An 18,521-nucleotide genomic window follows, 5' to 3' on the forward strand; every position below is an offset into this window, starting at 1 on the left:
GCGGTTTATTGATGATGCATCTGCATCGTTGATAGTGACGCTTATAATCACGAAAATATTTAATCACATACATTTTTAACGTACACATCTACATAATTTGCTAATTTATCAATAGGTAAATAAAATTACATATTAAATTATTTCAATGTGTTAGCATCTGATTCTGATAATTACAATCTCTAAAACAAAAAGTTTGTATTAAGTGCTAATCTTAAATCTGTATAGAAAATCGCAACACTCGAATCGCGCAAGGTCCTATGTAAAAGCAAAACGTCCGAGCCCTGGCTCCCTTTGTGTCAGTGACGCCACGTTGTAAAAATCCTGACCTAAATCTCGCGAAACAAAACTCTGGCACACAATACTTACTTTACAGCGCTATAACGATGTGGTGTTTCGGAAGAAAAGACCCTTTGTCCATTGACAAAAAGCGTTGGAGATCGCATTTATGCAGACGATCCTGGCCCGTCTACCTGGCATTGTTCTATGCTCCTACCAGACTGTGGGTCGGCGATTTTACTCATAAATAATTACATTCACTGGTCAGTCTTGAATTAGGGCCAGTATTGCGTTATTATTACTCGGATTTACTTATCCCTCTCCCCTTCATTAGATGTAACGGTTTTGACTGCTTAAAACTATAGAACGGGTTCTGACGAGGGGACCAACTGGTTACCTTTTGTTCGACTGTGAGATAATTTCAAGTTTTAATTAAGCACAATTGAAACCCCTGTGAAAATTTGTTTTGAGCTACGCAAATTTTTTTGGACCTACAATCTGACCATAAAGGAAGTTTCAATTTGCTATGGTGTTCAGTTATAATATCGATACTATTCATCCGGTTAAAAATATAAGCGCGAAACGACAAACTTTTTTTTTGGGAGAGTGAAATCTTTTCAATATGTCCAATCCACGTGCATTGTTACGATTTGTCACTAACGTGAAGCTTTATCTACGCACTTATAACAATAGCAAGACAGCATCTCTGCTTGAATCTCAAAGTCACCTAATAATGTAAAATTGGAACGTTACATTAACGAATCAGCTATATCCCCGGCTCAGCCGTCTTTCACCTTCCTTATTTGAGCGTAAACAATGCGGCCAGCTTCCTTCACACGCTGCCGCGGTCTTATCCCCTGGTCAAATAATAATTGCACTCTCACAGACACACATCTTATACCATCTTCTCGCTCACACTCATTGCCGTTCACATATTATATCTCAAATGCATTTGATCCGATGCGAAACGAAATATTTGAACCTTTTGTAATAATGAACAATGATTGTTTGCCCGTCCTGTATCTTCTTTGTGTGCAAAATTACAATAAACTTGTTACGTTAGCAGTGTGAATGTGTGCGTACGGGATGGCTGAGCCGATACTTTTGTCTTGCCGGGACGTCGCAAACAAAACGAGCCCTATTAATAATATAAAAGGAGCAGAATTTTATTTTTAACTCACAATTCAGAAAAGTAACAAACGTTTGCACCGAACAATAGTAAGCTTCATTTATAGAAATAATCTTTTTTGCAGATAAATCTCACGTAGACATTTAAGATTTTGGATACAAACTGGAATTCATTCGTTTAGTAGATTCCATAGCGCGAGGACCGCGAACTTACTTTATTGAATTAGTACTTATCTTGTTACAATAAAGTTTTCTTTGTCAACAGATAATAAAGAACCAATCGATCAGAAACCTGAATTGACTCAAGAACAGAAGATGATGAGATTCATTGAACAACATCAACAACAACAACAGCAACAGCAGCCACAGTCTCAGCAACAATCTGCAAATGAAAGAGATGAAGAGCGCGAGACGCCCGGCCCGCACGCCTGTCCGTACTGCAACTTCAGCTGCAACAATGAAGCTCGGCTCCACGTGCACGTGGCTTCAACTCACGGGGAGACCGCCCGCCACTTCATCTGCCCCCTCTGCCAAGACGCGTTTAAGGATAGAACTGCCCTAGAGCGACACGTCATGCAAATACATTCAGTGAACTCTGAGGGCTTGCAGAGACTGCTGCTACTCGTGGACCAGAGCCACTGGCTCAACGGAGGTGTTCAACAACGAGATGAATCTCGCCAAGGTGAGGAGGAACGAGAAATCTCTTCACCGCGCTCAGAAGGAAGCGCCGACGGTGAAACTGAAAGGTGCAACGCTTGCAACCGCACTTTCCGCAACGTTGATGAGCTGTGCCAGCACCAAAATGAATCTGGACACCTTGAACTGAAACAAACTCCTCAAGGACCTGGATATGTCTGCTGGAAGAAAGGCTGCAACCTGTACTTCGACTCAGCCCACGCTCTCCAGAACCACTTCAGGGAGGCTCATGCGCGTAACTCTACCGCGAACATGTCAGTGTCTGAGAAGCATGTTTACAAATACAGATGCAATCAATGCAGCCTTGCTTTCAAGACCATAGAAAAGCTTCAACTTCATTCACAATATCACGTAATCCGAGATGCTACTAAATGCGTCTTGTGTGGCCGCAGCTTCCGGTCTGTGCTTGCCCTACAAAAGCATGTTGAAACTTCACACTCTGAGTTGACTGAAGAGGAATTGGCAGCATTCAAGAGAAGTCTGGCCTCAAATCCCCTCCTTCAAGGGGCACAAGGCACTGCCCTCGATGCTTCAACTGCTGAACTTTTACGCAAAGAAGCCTTGAGAAGCCCTGATGATGAAATGGGTGAAATAGAAGATAGAGACTCGAGTGCTACTGCAGCAGACGAATCAGGTCATAATGATGCTGAAAACTCAGATGATTCCATCATTTACAAAGATCAACAGTTCCTAGAAGACTACCTGAACTCTCAAGCCATGGCTGAAGACTCATACAATGATCCTAACAGGAAATACAAGTGTCACCGATGCAAAGTAGCATTTACTCGCCAATCTTATCTGACAGCGCACAATAAGACACTTCTGCACAGGAAAGGTGAGAAACTTACATACCCGATGGAGAAATACCTTGACCCTAACCGACCCTTCAAATGTGACGTATGCAAAGAGTCGTTCACACAAAAGAATATTTTGCTTGTGCATTACAATAGCGTTAGCCACTTGCACAAGTTGAAGCGAGCTATGCAGGAGCAGCAAAATAACAACAACGCGCCCGTGTCGCCGGGAGCCGGATCTGCGCCTTCTAATTTGACTCTCACACCAAAGAGTACGTCAAGCGAAGAAGATGACCGTAAAAGATACAAGTGCAACATCTGCAAAGTAGCCTATACTCAGGGCAGCACCCTCGACATTCACATGAGATCCGTGCTACACCAGACGCGCGCCGGTAAGTTGCAAGAACTAGCCGCAGCCGGACACGTGGACTTATCGCGACCTTTAGTAGAGCAACCGGACAGAAACGACCCCGCCAAAATCTTACAAGACGTGTTGTCGCCGAAAAATACATCCCCTTCGTCGACGAGCAGCGGGGGGCCGCGCTCGTCGCCCCCCGCGCGCCCCGCCACCCCCCGCTCCCCGCGCGCAGGTAGCGCCGCCTGCGAGCGCTGCCACGCGGCATTCCCGTCCGCGGAGCTCCTCGACGCGCACCGACTCACTTCTTGCCCATTTGGCGATGCGCGGGCGCATTCGCCTCTAGGTGACGTAGACGCAGCCGCGTTAGACGAAATGGTCGCGAAGGGAAACCCGCCCAAAAGAAACTCACAAATGTATAAACAATTGCTAGAAACCTTCGGCTTCGACCTCGTCATGCAATACAATGAAAACCAGCGGAGGAAAATGCAAGAAGAACGTGCGCGGGCGCCGAGCCCTCCGCCGCCGCCGCCGGAGGAGAAGCCTCCGGACAGTGAGAGCAAGTCGACGTGCCAGCATTGCAACAAGGAGTTCTCAAGTGTGTTTGTGCTAAAGACGCACTGTGAAGAAGTGCACAAAGATAAAGTGCCGTTGGAGTTCCTGGAGCAGTTCGCCGAGCAGTTCAAGTCGGAGTACGAGAGGAAGTCAGGTGCGCCGAACTCGCCGCGTGCGGGGTCGCCGGCGCCGCAGGGCGACCGGTCGCCGTCGCCGCGCGGGGAGGGCGCCGGGAGTGCGAACGACAGCGCGAGCCAAGGCGAGGCGCAGGCGGGCGCGCTGCTGGCGGCCCAAGTGCAGGAGATGCAGGCGGCGCTGAACATGCTGCAACTGCAGCAGCAGCTGGGTCAGCTGCACCCGATGGTGGCGCAGATGCTGTCGCTGGGCCTGCCGCTGGGGCTCAACATGGGCGCGCTGGCCGCCATGAACCTGCAGCCGCCGCTGGTGCCGCTCATGCTGCCGCCGCCGCCCTTCGACTCCATGAACTTCGCGCACGACGCGCAGATGAAACAGCAACAGATGCTGCAGCAGCAGCAACAGGTTAGTGCTTTGTTACAATAGATTACATACTATTTTAATTCGTTTATTCGCAGTTATTTTTTTATCAGTTCACAAAATAATTCAATTTTGATTAAGTATATAGAAAATACATTACAATGCCAACTCAAAGTCATACATTCGTTAACATTAGATATAAAAGTGTCAATTTATCTAAAAATCTAATTACAAATCATATTTATGTAGGTAACTTATATAGTCGCTACGAAGGTGTAATACTAATGTTGTATGGTTTTACATGATTATAGGACAAGTGTGTAGTTCCCATAAAGTTTAAAGTTATAGGTACTTTTTAACTTCGTAAAGTTTATTTGTACTTTAATTTTTACATAAATTTTTCCTTGTCATTATTATTTACTCGTATATTCAAATATGCATGATGAATTATTATGAAATGAAGTTACAGTTATGTTCACGCCAATATTAAAGTTTTATTGGCCGAGTAAGATAGGAAACGTTTAAAGATATCGACAAGAAATCGTTAGATAAGCGTTACGAGTTAGCTATCTGTTTACATAAAGCAACAGAGCACCCATTGTTGAGCACCGAGGGTCGACGCATTGTTAACAACCAGTACTAATGCTAAAGCTGTTTTTATTATTATTCAAAGTTACCTGCGCACATTTCAGTTACAATACTGGCTGTGGCTGATCTATTTGGATGGACGTTTTGTCACGTGTTTAATGTTTTCAGATTTTCATAAGTAGTTTTATTGATATGCTAACATAGTTTTTCTTTGTCGTAGGCTAATGCCGCTGGACAGAAGAGGGCCCGTACTCGTATTACTGATGATCAATTGAAGATCCTGCGTGCACACTTCGATATCAACAACTCTCCAAGTGACGAAGCTATCGCAAAGATGGCCAAGCAGTCTGGACTTGCCACTAAAGTCATCAAGCACTGGTTCCGCAACACCTTATTCAAAGAACGCCAACGCAACAAAGACTCTCCATACAACTTCAACAACCCTCCATCCACTACCCTCAACCTTGAGGAGTATGAGAAGACAGGTGAGGCCAAGGTCACAACACTCGACTCTTCGGCTAGCTCTGATGAAGGTAAGCCACCGCCAGAAAAGAAAGTAAAGTTAGAAGAATCTATTAACATGACTCTCAACCAACAAGAAGTCAAGTCTGAGCCATGTGATGAGCCCACCATGGAAGATAAATACAACTCATATGATAATGGACATCAGGAGGATAAAAGTTTCATCTTTCCTCAACTTCCATCTCAAAGCCCTGCGCCATCGATGGTGTCAAATCCCGACCACCATCAGAGTATCTCGAGGCCGCAGACTCCAACACACATGTCACTCAACTCACTGATACAATCGCAGCTAGACTCGATCCCGGCGACGACGATACCGCAGCCGCCTCATCCATCAATGTTGCCACCAAAAATCAACCCAAACTTCACGTCCCCAAACTCCATGCCCCCGAACGTCCTACCTCTGACCCCAAATCGCAGCCTGAGTCCTGGCAGGGGACCGGCCGATTACGGACTTTCTGGGGGCAACTCGAACGGATCCAACAGCTCGGGGTCTTCAGGCAAACGCGCCAACAGAACTAGATTCACTGACTATCAGATTAAAGTGCTACAAGAGTTCTTTGAAAACAATGCATATCCTAAAGATGACGATCTTGAATACTTATCGAAACTATTGGGACTGAGTCCGAGAGTTATTGTTGTTTGGTTTCAAAATGCTCGACAGAAGGCAAGGAAAGTTTATGAAAACCAACCAGCAGCTGAACCGCCAGCAGGAGCCACAGACGATGCCAACAGGTTCCAGCGGACACCAGGTCTGAACTACCAGTGTAAGAAATGCCAACTGGTGTTCCAAAGATACTACGAGCTGATCAGACACCAGAAGACGCATTGTTTTAAGGAGGAGGATGCGAAGCGTTCTGCACAAGCCCAAGCTGCAGCGGCCCAAGTAGCGGCGACATTGAGTAGCGAAGACTCGAACTCGAGCACGGTGGAGCACCACGCGTCGCACGTGGCCGTGTCCCCCGCGCCGCCCCGCACCCCCACCCCCGCGGCCCCCAGTTACCCCGTGTCCCCGGCGCCTCAGACGCCTCACACGCCAGTAACACCGCTTGCGCATCCTCCACGCGATGATAAAGATGGCAATTTCCAATGCGATAAATGTAATCTTGTCTTCCCACGATTTGACCTCTGGCGAGAACATCAGCTAGTACACATCATGAACCCGAACCTTTTTCCGACCTACCCCCCGGATTCCCCTTTTGGGATCTTGCAGCAGCATGCTCAGCTGCAGCAGCTGAACGCTTCTTTAGGAAATGATGACGCACGTCACCCTTTAGTAGCCGCGCTGAGCCAACAAGCAGCTAAACGGAAATTTGATGAATTCGAAGAAATAGATACGGGGGAACAACCTAAAGACAAACGACTAAGAACCACTATCTTGCCCGAACAACTGGATTACCTCTACCAAAAGTACCAAATTGAATCAAATCCTTCTAGAAAAATGCTTGAGAATATTGCAAGAGAAGTAGGATTGAAGAAAAGAGTCGTACAAGTTTGGTTTCAAAATACACGAGCACGTGAGAGGAAAGGACAGTTTCGCGCGCACGCGCAGGTTATAAACAAAAGATGTCCGTTTTGTCCAGCCTTGTTCAAAGTGAAGAGTGCGCTGGAGAGTCACCTCAGTACCAAGCACGCCGACCAGTGTGCCCGCGGCGAAATAAACGTTGATACTCTACCGGATGAAGAACTGAGTACTGAATCAACCCCGAGCTTCGGCTCTCAACAAAGTGACAGGCAGCAGAATTTTTCGCAAGCGGGGGCTCCCATGTTGCCCCCTATTTTTCCACCCTTTCACTCAGACATGGAGAAGTTTATCAAGCAGTACAGTGAGGAGTCAATGAAGCGCTACGTAAACGACTTACAAGCGCAGGCGCAGGCTCAAGCCGCCGCACAACAGAATGGCGGCAACGACACGTCTGAAAGACGCAATGAACATGGAGGAAAACCAGATCAAGCTTTAGATCTCAGCAAACCTGTTGATTTATCTCGACCCGGATCAGATGCAGACGAAAGATCAGAAACTTCGGAAACTATGGAGTTTTACGAGGAGGACGAACCTAATTCGCCGGCCGGCCACCCTAACAACCGGCAGCCCGGCAAGCGCTTCCGAACTCAGATGTCATCCCTACAAGTAAAAATCATGAAGGCCCTCTTCACCGACTACAAAACGCCTACAATGGCCGAATGTGAAGCGCTAGGGCGCGAGATAGGGCTGCCGAAACGCGTAGTGCAAGTGTGGTTCCAGAACGCGCGCGCCAAGGAGAAGAAGGCGCGGCTCGCGGCGGGGCTGTCCGAGGTGTCGGACGTGCCGCCGCCCGACGAGTGCCGCGTGTGCGACTTCAAGTACAGCCACAAGTACTCGGTGCAGGACCACGTGTTCACGCGCGGGCACATCGCGGCCGTGCGCGCGCGGCTGGAGGGCGGCGCGGCGGGTGACGACGGCGCGCTGGCCCTCATGCAGATGGCGGCGCGGCTGGACCTGCCCGGCGCCGACCTGCACGCCTCCTTCCTACGCCCGCAGCTCGCCCCCAACGGTGAGTGCACGACCTGAGCCGGCCCGCCCGGCGTTGGCCCAGCTCGACCTACTGCCAAGAGTCTCGCTCGTCTCGTAGCCTAGTTCTCAATTCAGCTATTGATGTGGCAGAAGACACGAGCGAAGCTCCACTCGTGCCGTGACGGTCGTTAACCTGTTTCCTAGTTAGTGAGTCCTCTTGTAAATATCGTTTCAAAGTTAGAATCATATCTCTAAGCAATGTTGGTCTTTCATTTGAAATTGCGGCCCAAAACTAATAAGTTAAAAGAAATCTATTGTATCGAAATAATTGCTTACTATACCGAGCCGTAAAAAAATCAATTCTGACACGATTGTGAACTTAATAGTGGCACGTTCGTACCGATTCAATCTCAGAAAATATTTTATAATTCAAATAATTACCGGCTATCTTCTCCGCTTCCAGCGGGCTTCATGACCGAAACAGTAAAAAATCATTTCTCGATTTTCACGCCCGTGATAGTATAATTTTAATGCAGCGTGGAATGGGCTAGCTCACTGCGCTGCGGGTGCCGCTTGTGCGTGCAAAATGCTGGTTGAGAGATGGTTCCCGTTGATGCGTCGTGCTCATAGACCTGTCCTCGGTCCCGGCTGTGGCGGCTGTGAGTTAGTGTCGACTGCTCGTCAGCTGTCACTCCGGAGGCGGGCCTGGACGGTGGGCGGCCCGCTCTATGCAGCCAGTATTCAAATGCAAACGAAACTAAACAATGGTAGGACGCGTGAAGGACGACGTATATCTAATGGGACCGATCTCGCGCACATGCATTTCGCTCCACATGAATAATCAATTATTTAAATGCCGCCAATCAGAAGAGAAATTCTCTGGAATTGTACGTCAATGTCCATTGTTTCTCTTATTTCTTTTATTAACTTATTGATTTATGCTTCGTATTGAAAACCAACATCGCCTAGCGATATGGACTAGTAATCTGTTGCATAATATTATTCTTCCTAGTTGTTCATAATATTTAAAGTCCTATTAAGTATTGCAGAGACTTCTCGATTGTTGTAGGGTTATTGAGGAAACCAAATTTATATATTTTAGAGAATTTAATGCGATTTAGTTTTTATGTAAAGTCATAGCGAAGCCTGAATTCTATATTACTATTTAAATAAGGTGCCTTTTAGGATCCAAGTGTTATGTATGTAAATTATTATTTGTCAGAGCTCCACTGTAAATAAGTTCAACGTGTAAAAGTATACTACTAGGTTTAACATAACATAATAGTAAGCTGTAAAATTGTCGCCGACCACTGTTCGAAATATTACGATAGTTTAGCGATATCCATGTAGAGATACAGTTGACTGTTTCGTAGAGGCATCTTAAGGAACTTGTGATATAACTATATATAATGTGGTAGTGTACGTTGCATATCATTGCACGGGGCTCGCGTCAAGAGACGAGGGCTCCGGGAGGCAAAAATATATACAGACATAACAGTAGAAAAGTTGTCGTTTTTACATAATAATGAGTGGGTTTAAGTTTCGTGTGGGGTCCGGGTGCGCGTTTTTGCTATTCTCCCGATTGCATTTACATAAGAGTGGTTAGAATTTAGGGAGTAAGGCGATATGCAAATATTTTCTTGAATTTAGAATGATTTATGCGCGTAGCTCGTGCCTCTGTGCGCGTGCGCACCGGGGCGCCGCCGCCCCGCGCGCTCCTATCGCGCACGTGGAAACAACCCCCCATACTCGAAATACCGTCGCTGTCTTGAAAATTCACTTACCTCCCAAACAATATTATGTCGCTTCAACCGTCACTTTTTATTTGCATATCGCATTTTGTTATTTTTCTTTTGTTTTTTATTGTTGTGTTTGTATTTATTTTTGTTTCTTAGTTGTATTTTTTTGTTTGAATTGTGTACCTATGTATGTATAAGGTAGCTGACAGTATACCTTGTGGTAGCTTGATATTGATTTGCCTCCAATACGACTTCCAATAATTTTAATTTATTAGTATTTAACTTTATGGAAATAACGTGTGATCAGTGTTTACTGTTATTTTAAAGTATAAGTGTCAATAAATATTGATTCACAAAGTCCAGTGCCAGCCAGTGAAACAATCTTTTGGTTAATAATTAAGGCGGCTGTAACGGTCGTAGAAAGATTTGAGAATCTTCTAAACTGAATAGTATTATTATATTATTATCTACAGTTATTATATTTTCCTAAATTCGTTGAAATAAATGCAATATTTATATTATTGAAGTTATGTTTTTTTTTTCTTTTGTTTTATAATTTCCTTTGTTCCTTTTATCCTAAGTTGTTTTGTTTTTGCCAGTGCTTGAGTTACGAAGTAAGTTTTAAGACAAATGAGGGGTATCTATTGAGAAGTAATTGTACAGAAAGTATCCAGCCAGGTTGGGTTACGTATTAGTTGCAGACAGATGAACACAGGAAAGGCAGGTAAACGTATACAACTCATTGTTGCCTGTCTATCTGAGTTGTAAAACTTACGCATACAATTGCAATCCTAAAACAAAAACCTTTAGTTTCACCTGTAAAAAGGTGCTTTTGAAATGTCAAAATTTGGGCTCATTTAGTTTGCTCTTCGTGGGTGGTTCTCTGTTTGTTGTTGGGAAAGTTTAAAAGAATACTCATTTCATTGTTTCTAGGCTCAACAGTCATAAATTTGCCTTTGACATAGGCTGTGAAAACACCATGCTAAAGTTTTATTATAAATCATGTAGGAAAGGAAATTATGTTATGCATACAAGTGAAACAGATTCCTAGTAAAGACAATAAGTATTTTTAAATAATTATCTGGTTGGATCAGATTTAATTTTTCAAACTGAAACGATCGTGACGGCACTGCAACTTTTTTAAAGTAGTTTTTTTTGGTTTTTTCGTAAGTATTTTATTTTGTAATTAATTTACAATATGCATAATATGTATTATATCGTTATATAAGTTATGGGTGAGAGCATTCAACGGATTCTGTGGATAATGCAAAGTTGGAGATAACGTGTTAAACCGTAAGTACCTACCTACCTACTTACAACATAAATGGATACCTACATAATATTTAAATAGTTAGATATATAGAGTACTAAAGTTTCTTACGATGAACGTATAAAGTACTTAGAGATATTTAGATCAAATTGTACCTTAGGTTTGAGGTCTTTATAAAAACCCAGCGAACTAGTTCCATTTGGGTGGCTAGATACTGAAGTGAACATGGAAAAGTATATAGGTACTACATAATGTCTGTAGTGACGCGAACAGCGAAATGCATGGGTTCGATTCCCGGAAAGGGAAAACGATCTAAAGATAAACTTAAGTTTATTACTTTTTAATTAAGCTGGTACCTACCTACTGAAACCGCTATGAAATAGAGGATCAAAATAAGCATCGCAAGCAAATTATGCTTTAGGTATACAATACTAGTCTCCTGAACACTTAGGTATTTACAGATATATTATTAAATTATTGGATGCACAGTTGCATAGGCAATAGATATTTTTTTAAAGTATGTAAGGAGATAAACTCTCTGAACCTTATACAAACTGCTCTCGTAGCCGCTTAAATGCGTTCAAGGCAGGTTTCACGAAAAAAATATTAAATTACCGACACAAAGAAGTAAGGCTAATGGAGGAAAAAATCCCCGTTACTTATCCAACTAATTATCTTATTGTACCAGCCAATATATAGAACGTGATCCCTTAGAAAACAACACTTTTTGTAGAATTACAAAAGAGGTTTTTTGTCGAATTGAACCGATATCATTGGCAGATAGATTGCTTGAAGGGCGCCTACACAATGGCTACCGTACATAGAATTACCTATTCAGGATATTTTACTTTTGCAACGAGACAAATGATCAAAGATGTTGTATTCTTATCGACAATATTTGTAATGGTTAAACTATAAATAGAAAATATTAAATCTTAAAGAAATTATTATGTAATTAAAAAATATAGATAAATATGATTTGATAAATAACAGTAAGGTATACCCGAGTATAACAGAGCCATAAGACATCTCATATTGTTATGTTAGCTAAGGAAGACGCCTAGAATTCCCACCTAAAATAAAATAAATCACAGGAAACAAACTACGATTACAGCATAAAATTTCCATTAGCGGCATCACGGCCGGGCCGGCCGGGATCGATCGCTAAACTCCGCTAAATTGTAATATTCCATCTCCATCCCGGCTACAGTCACGTCGCCCGGTCCCAACCCATTACTCGCTCCAAACCGTATCGACGAATAACCACCAATTATTGGATCGCTCCACAATCTTTTTACAATTTCTTCTTGGCTGCGGCGTTATTATATTTCTATTAAGCCTTTTTTGTAATCAAACTACTAATGATTCGATTCCATTTCCTAGACCGACGTGCCGTCTCCGATGTTAATGACACTACGTAATTAGATCCGGATGGTTCGAGGCCGTTGACTCTCCGGTGCACGACCATAATGGACAAGTGTAAACTTTTCAAAAATATGGTAATTTACAGCTTGTAATTTGATGATCGCGACCGCGTAATTTCTGTTCCGTAGGAGTGTGAAACGAGCCTAATGTCGGTAGACAGTCAGTATTTACACACTACGTTCAATTTGGTAACAGACGGTGTCCTTATTTACAGATATTTATTTATGAAACTAACTGTATTGTTAGAATTTATGATGTGGCGCACACCAAAAGATCACTTTAAGCCCTTTTTCCCTTAGATAATTATTTTACAATTATTAGTTTATCCTGAGAAAAAAACTTAAGTATAGGTATCATAAATAATGCCGTAATAGGTAAGGTTATGAATGTTATGATGACGTTTAGGCCATTCATCAGTCATGCCCGCGGGCCCAAGTTTGAGCATCCCTGACATAATATAACAGCTGTGAGCTAATGACACGGAGGACAATTGCTATTCGATTTAATGTGCCACAATTGGCAATTATGAATGCTCGTAAACACTACCATAAATAGTGCACATGAGGCCTAATTATTTACAATTGTGCCGGTTTGACTGTCGGCCATGACATGTAGGTATATTTTGTATGACATATTATTTAATTACTTAGTTCATAGCTTATGTGCCTAACTTAAACTAAACCCAAACATAAAACCCCTGAAAATGCTAGATACTATAACTATGTCTGTACTGTTTTCTCACCCTACTTCGCCTGTCTTATTCACTCAAGAAGACCTGCTACAAGTGTCGTCGACAAACTCATATTGTCAATTATTATATAAGTTCAATCACCGCCTTACAAACAAAAAACTAAACAACTTATTGTGTTAACTTGCAGTCGTGGTTCAATTTGTAAAATTGATTTGTGCTGCGGTCAACAACTTTTAGGTATAACATGAATTGACTAGGCTGGACTTGTTAATAAAGCTGATTTCACAACCGTTTGTTAACAGATAGAATTGTCACGATTTCAAATTACTTACTTGAAATAATATTATTATCAAGAAATATTTTTATTATAATACACTCGGGAGCAAGGAAAAGGTTCCAGACACGCACCAAAATACTCCTAAACGGAAAAGGCTTAATGTCGCCGTCGCAAAATTTAATAAAATAATACGTTTAACCGTGCATCAGCATATAACCAACTAAAACCCTAAATATTGTATACGAAATACTTATTATCTGTAGGTGTTTACCGATGTGACATCTCCCTCTAAATCCAAAACCTACATACCTATTGTACATATAGGTACCTACCACCAGCTTTAACAAACGCCACAAAGCCCACAATCCTCTTTGTTTCCAGACGTTTCCTTGTTTCCATTTAGTGTTCTCTACAATTAAGTTGCGATTACCACTAATCGCTCGGCTAACAAAGTAGGCAACTGGAAAGATTATCAACAATTATAGGAACCACGAGCCTGTGTCTTCGTGACAAGAAGCCTGTACTTAGCTTAACCAACACACAAGCATAAATGCACATTGCCTTCAAGGTAAAATAAACTTTAAATATGCTCTCATAAGGGAGTACTTATGTGAATTGGTAAGGTGGTCGGTGCAGCTCGTGTCTCTATAACTGACGCTTCGCCGTTTCATTGCCACGTTAACTAAACAAAGAATGTGGCAATTTCTTCCAAGTACCTGTTGTGATAATTTGAGTAAGAGATATGAAAATAAGCTTATTTGTGAGGTGGATAAGCAGCGGGATCTGAGAGCTTACCTTAGAGTACTCGTGGAAACTGAAGGAAATGGGTAAAACCTATAATAGTCGCGAATATAAAAACTACATAATCACGTTTCACAACTAAGGACTGCAAAGTTAAGCAGAACTTAAGCATCGCATGGAGCTCTGTCATGGTATGAATTTTCAGTGGGTATATGTATTTACTCCAATGAGATGATACACTACATACGACCTATGTAAACCTGTATAATTATATATCTAAAGTGATTAAATAAGAGGTCCTTCAAGTCGTATATTTTCAGTCGCTTTGATCAGGTTTCAGCAAATTTCCTTTTTTTTGTATTTTGACTACGTTCAATGTCGGATGTTAATTTCGTGCGTAATGCAAGGAGGTGCATAATATCGAGAGCTCGGAGGGAACTCGTCGCTCCCATGTAATGAATAATAAGTTGAAAGATCATGGGGTTACTCTATACTGACGAAAACGAACGAACGAAAGCTGTTGTGCAATCGGCATGTTTATTACGAGATAGAGTCGTGGCTCGCACAGCAGCGCTCCGAAACTTCATTTTTTGTCATATAGAGTGACCCCCAGGCAGGCTACGTCGCCGCAGCCATGTCACAACAAATATGGCTTCCACTTAGACAGTCAGATTCTTCTACTGCGACCGGCATCGCAGCTGCTTTAAACAATTCACTAAGCACTTTATATTCCTTGCATAATAAATGAGTTACAAAATCATCACAAATTACCGTAGGATTTGACTGTGAGATGTATGTATGATAGCAAAATGGACCCGTGGAAAATTCCCAGTGGCCACCTTCAAGGATTTTCTGGTTCTTACGCAGACGTTTTATTAATACACCAAGTCTGATTTCATAATTTTAAATTCCACAGTTATTCTGTATCACATTTGAATACTTAAGTTAAATGGAAACGTAACTAAAGCAACAAACCCTGGCATCTAAATATAATCAAACGACTAAATTTAACTTCTGCTGTAAATTTCAAATACGTATAGGATCGCCGCGCGAAACATATGAATGAAACAGTAACCCGTAATCAAACCGTTTTTTAATAACTTGCACTACCTACTATCACAATTTGGCTTTGTTTCAGAACTCTTGTCATCTTAAACTGTATTACATTTTATTTATTTACAGAAATACACACTCAACTCAATGTCTACATCTAAAGTTAAGTTATTCTAAAAATATCTATTCCACCCTAACCACCATCGGTACGATTAATATCCCCATTCCACTAAGCACACGAACAAGCGTATTCTCAACAAACTGAGAGGCCAATTCGCTCCGGTCCCACTGTCCCTGCCTCTGCCTGTCCCACTGTCCCTGCCTCTGCCTGTCCCACTGTCCCTGCCTCGGCCGGGCCCGCATATCCGCCACATCCTAATTGAGCAGATAGCCCCGCGTTAAATAGTCGAGATTGAACCGAGATTGTTATCTGATTGCTGGCTCGATGGCCGTCGATCTCAGAATAAGGAAGTCCGTGTCTGTCTCTAGCCCTTCTGCCCGGAGGATATTGGATTAGTGACGAAATCTGTCGCCTGTCTAAATAAATTAGGTGTAATGTTATTTATGCTGATGGTGACATTATTGACCGGACATTGTTTGCCATGTGACCGGCCAGGAATATTGGGCGCAACGTTTATTTGTCGTACGTATTCATTGTGATATATCTACGTAACGTATTAAAACCTTGTAAGTATAGAAAAATAAATAACTATGTATGTTTACAAATCTTAACAAACTTTGACTTTAAAGTCAGATACCAAACGTATATACCTACATATTTTAACTTCAGGACTTTGTAACTTATCAACGGTGGCCTAAATTAATGCTCAGTGTCTAATCTGACTAGTTGATACTTTAACTATAGTGACAAAACGCTAGTTCACGGTAGTATCTGTTAGGACACAATAAGAAAATAACATCTTATATTAGCTTGAGAGCAAAATATGCAGAGGGACCTTTAATTGCTCAACTTTATGACACAAACCCATTGAAGTTTTATTAGTATTGCATAATTTTTGAAAAAGGACACATCGACATGTGGCGCTCGTAAAGAGTGAGGCAAATGGACATTGGCCAGGTGGAGCGAGTAAATGTCATACATTTAATCCGTTTAGTATTCACACGGGCTATTTCACTTGCTATCTGTACAAACAAATAAACATAATGAAGCTAGCCTTACGAACAAAGCGGTCTTTATCAACTCTGTACTCACTTACAAGTTTTGAAAATGTTCTCATTAAAGAAAAAAAGCATATTGTACGACGCAATATCGAGCTTGATTCTAAGGGCTCTCGGCACAATATGCTGGCCTCATTATAAGGGTCCTTTTGTCCTAAGAACCAGTTCTATTTAGCAAAAGCAACGGGACATACAATAAGTGTATCAAAATGGCCCCCTAAAATTTTGTTACACATTCATTGACTCTTGAGATGCGACATTTAGGTTCTTACGTTTTAACTTCGCTTAATTGAACTGGATGTATTTAATTTCATTCCTCTGTTTGAGTTCAAAAGCTATTGTTCAGCCATAGCGAGTCAGTCTTGCATAGCCAAGAGTGCTGCGGGCGAAATCGTCACATTTCTTAGTAGACTTTGGGAATTTATAATCGCGAATGCAAAACGCCGTATTACTTCACGGTGCGGTCACATCATGATACGTTTGCACAAAACCTTTTGTGTTATACAGGACGTCGTCGCGTGATGCCATCATCAGAGCATTGTTTACACAACCATTAGACACTTAATGAGTACTCTAATTGAGACTTCGTGACCCTGTAATTAATAACCACAGCATATATTCAACTGCAACTACACAAGTCGCTATGCTTTGTGGTAGACTGACGCTGCCAGCTAATTGCACACTCGGTCTCCGTAATAGTTGCGTCAAGTAAACGGTTAATTACGGACCCTTTAACGTAATTTCACGGATCCATGGTTTGAGATCAACACAGTGTTTAAACGGTCTGTGTCAGCACTGCGCCGCATGATAATAGATTTCACTTCTGACCCAAAGTAGAAATTTAATTGACAACGCTCGCTGCCGGCTTGTGGGACTGCGACACCACGTAATGGTGTGTTCTTTTTTTTAATTAACTAATATTAAATTTGGTATTGGCACGTTTTAGTTGTAACAAAATCGGAAACCTTGACGTTTAGTGAGAAGCAACAATGGGTGGGATTTGTCGTCATTGCGCACGTGACTGTAGAGCAAACAAAGCGGTACCTCGCGGACTCTGATTATTTTCCATCAATTTTCATATTTTTTTATTCCATATTTTTTTTAACATAAACGTGACACCTTCGCCCAACCTTGAATACTTATACACTTGCGATTTGCAATTCAATGCCCATAAACATTGCGGGGATCGAGCTACGAATCAAACTCTACAATAATCAATTTTAGGTGATACAGGGTGTGAAGTGATATTGTAAGCTGCAAAGGAGTCAAACAATTCATATTTTATTCTATCACTTATGAAAACTTCCATTAAAAGCATGTTGGTTACGTGACTTTTCGTATGGAGAGATAGGTTTTTTACGAAATTTATAACGTGTTCTGATTCCCTATTCGGTGTGCAGTGTTACAAGTAACTGATTTGTGAATTTTCTTTTTGTTTCATGTACGCTACCATGACTGCCAAAGCAGTATAAGTAGGTATTATTAGATGTTTGTGTTTGGGAATATTGTTTACAAGTAGGCCACATTTTGCTGTTGATTTAAGTAGGTAGTATACTTTAGGCAGTTCTGTGCATGAATAATTAATCAATTAAAAAACCCATAACCCACGTCTCTATAACAACGTAAGTATTAGTACACGCATAACAAAAAGTACTTATAGGTACTTACCATCAAGTAGATGGCCTTCTCTCTCTCTCTGAAAGGGAATGTATATTAGAACAAAGTAATAAATCTTCATTTACATTAAGATACGGTTGGAGAGAATGTCATTATTCAACCGCGGGTCAATCGGTTCTATGTCCAAGTTGGTCACAAACAAACAAAATATTCCACCGTAATGACCAACTGGGCCGGATGATGTTAGATCATGCTGTACGGATTTACAGACTTCTGTTGCAAACTGTTTTGCTCAACTTAATTAAACCATGCATATAAATATCAGTATGCACTTATACAGACAATGAAGTCACTGAGAAAATGTAACTGGGAACAGTTGCCTGATCGTTTAATGTTATAATACCTATGTAAATACGAGTATATATGTAGATAGTTCTAATGTTAATGCAAATTATGATGCACTGGTGTTCTATATAACTAGAATTAGCTTAAATGTCTGCACCACCAATGATTCGAGACGTAGCCATAATGTGCACTGTATCCGGTCACCATCGCGAAATAAAATATCATAGGTTACGTTACTTTTTCACAGACACAATAAAGAGAAGAAAAATACTGTGTTAATT

General features: G+C 41.9%; 1 protein-coding gene across 2 annotated transcripts in view; it reads left to right on the forward strand.

Moving 5' to 3' along the window:
- Positions 1-10,168, forward strand: part of LOC125488505 (zinc finger homeobox protein 3) — a 94,532-nt gene extending 84,364 nt beyond the window's left edge. For both annotated transcript variants that reach the window (XM_048631683.1, XM_048631682.1), the window contains 2 exons: positions 1,670-4,344; positions 5,108-10,168. In XM_048631683.1, coding sequence (XP_048487640.1) covers positions 1,670-4,344; positions 5,108-7,960 — 5,528 coding nt within the window. In that variant the 3' untranslated portion in view covers positions 7,961-10,168. The remainder of the gene's footprint in view (positions 1-1,669; positions 4,345-5,107) is intronic.
- Positions 10,169-18,521: the final 8,353 nt, after the last annotated feature.

Source organism: Plutella xylostella, chromosome 29 (assembly GCF_932276165.1).
Source record: "Plutella xylostella chromosome 29, ilPluXylo3.1, whole genome shotgun sequence".
NCBI lineage: Eukaryota > Metazoa > Arthropoda > Insecta > Lepidoptera > Plutellidae > Plutella > Plutella xylostella.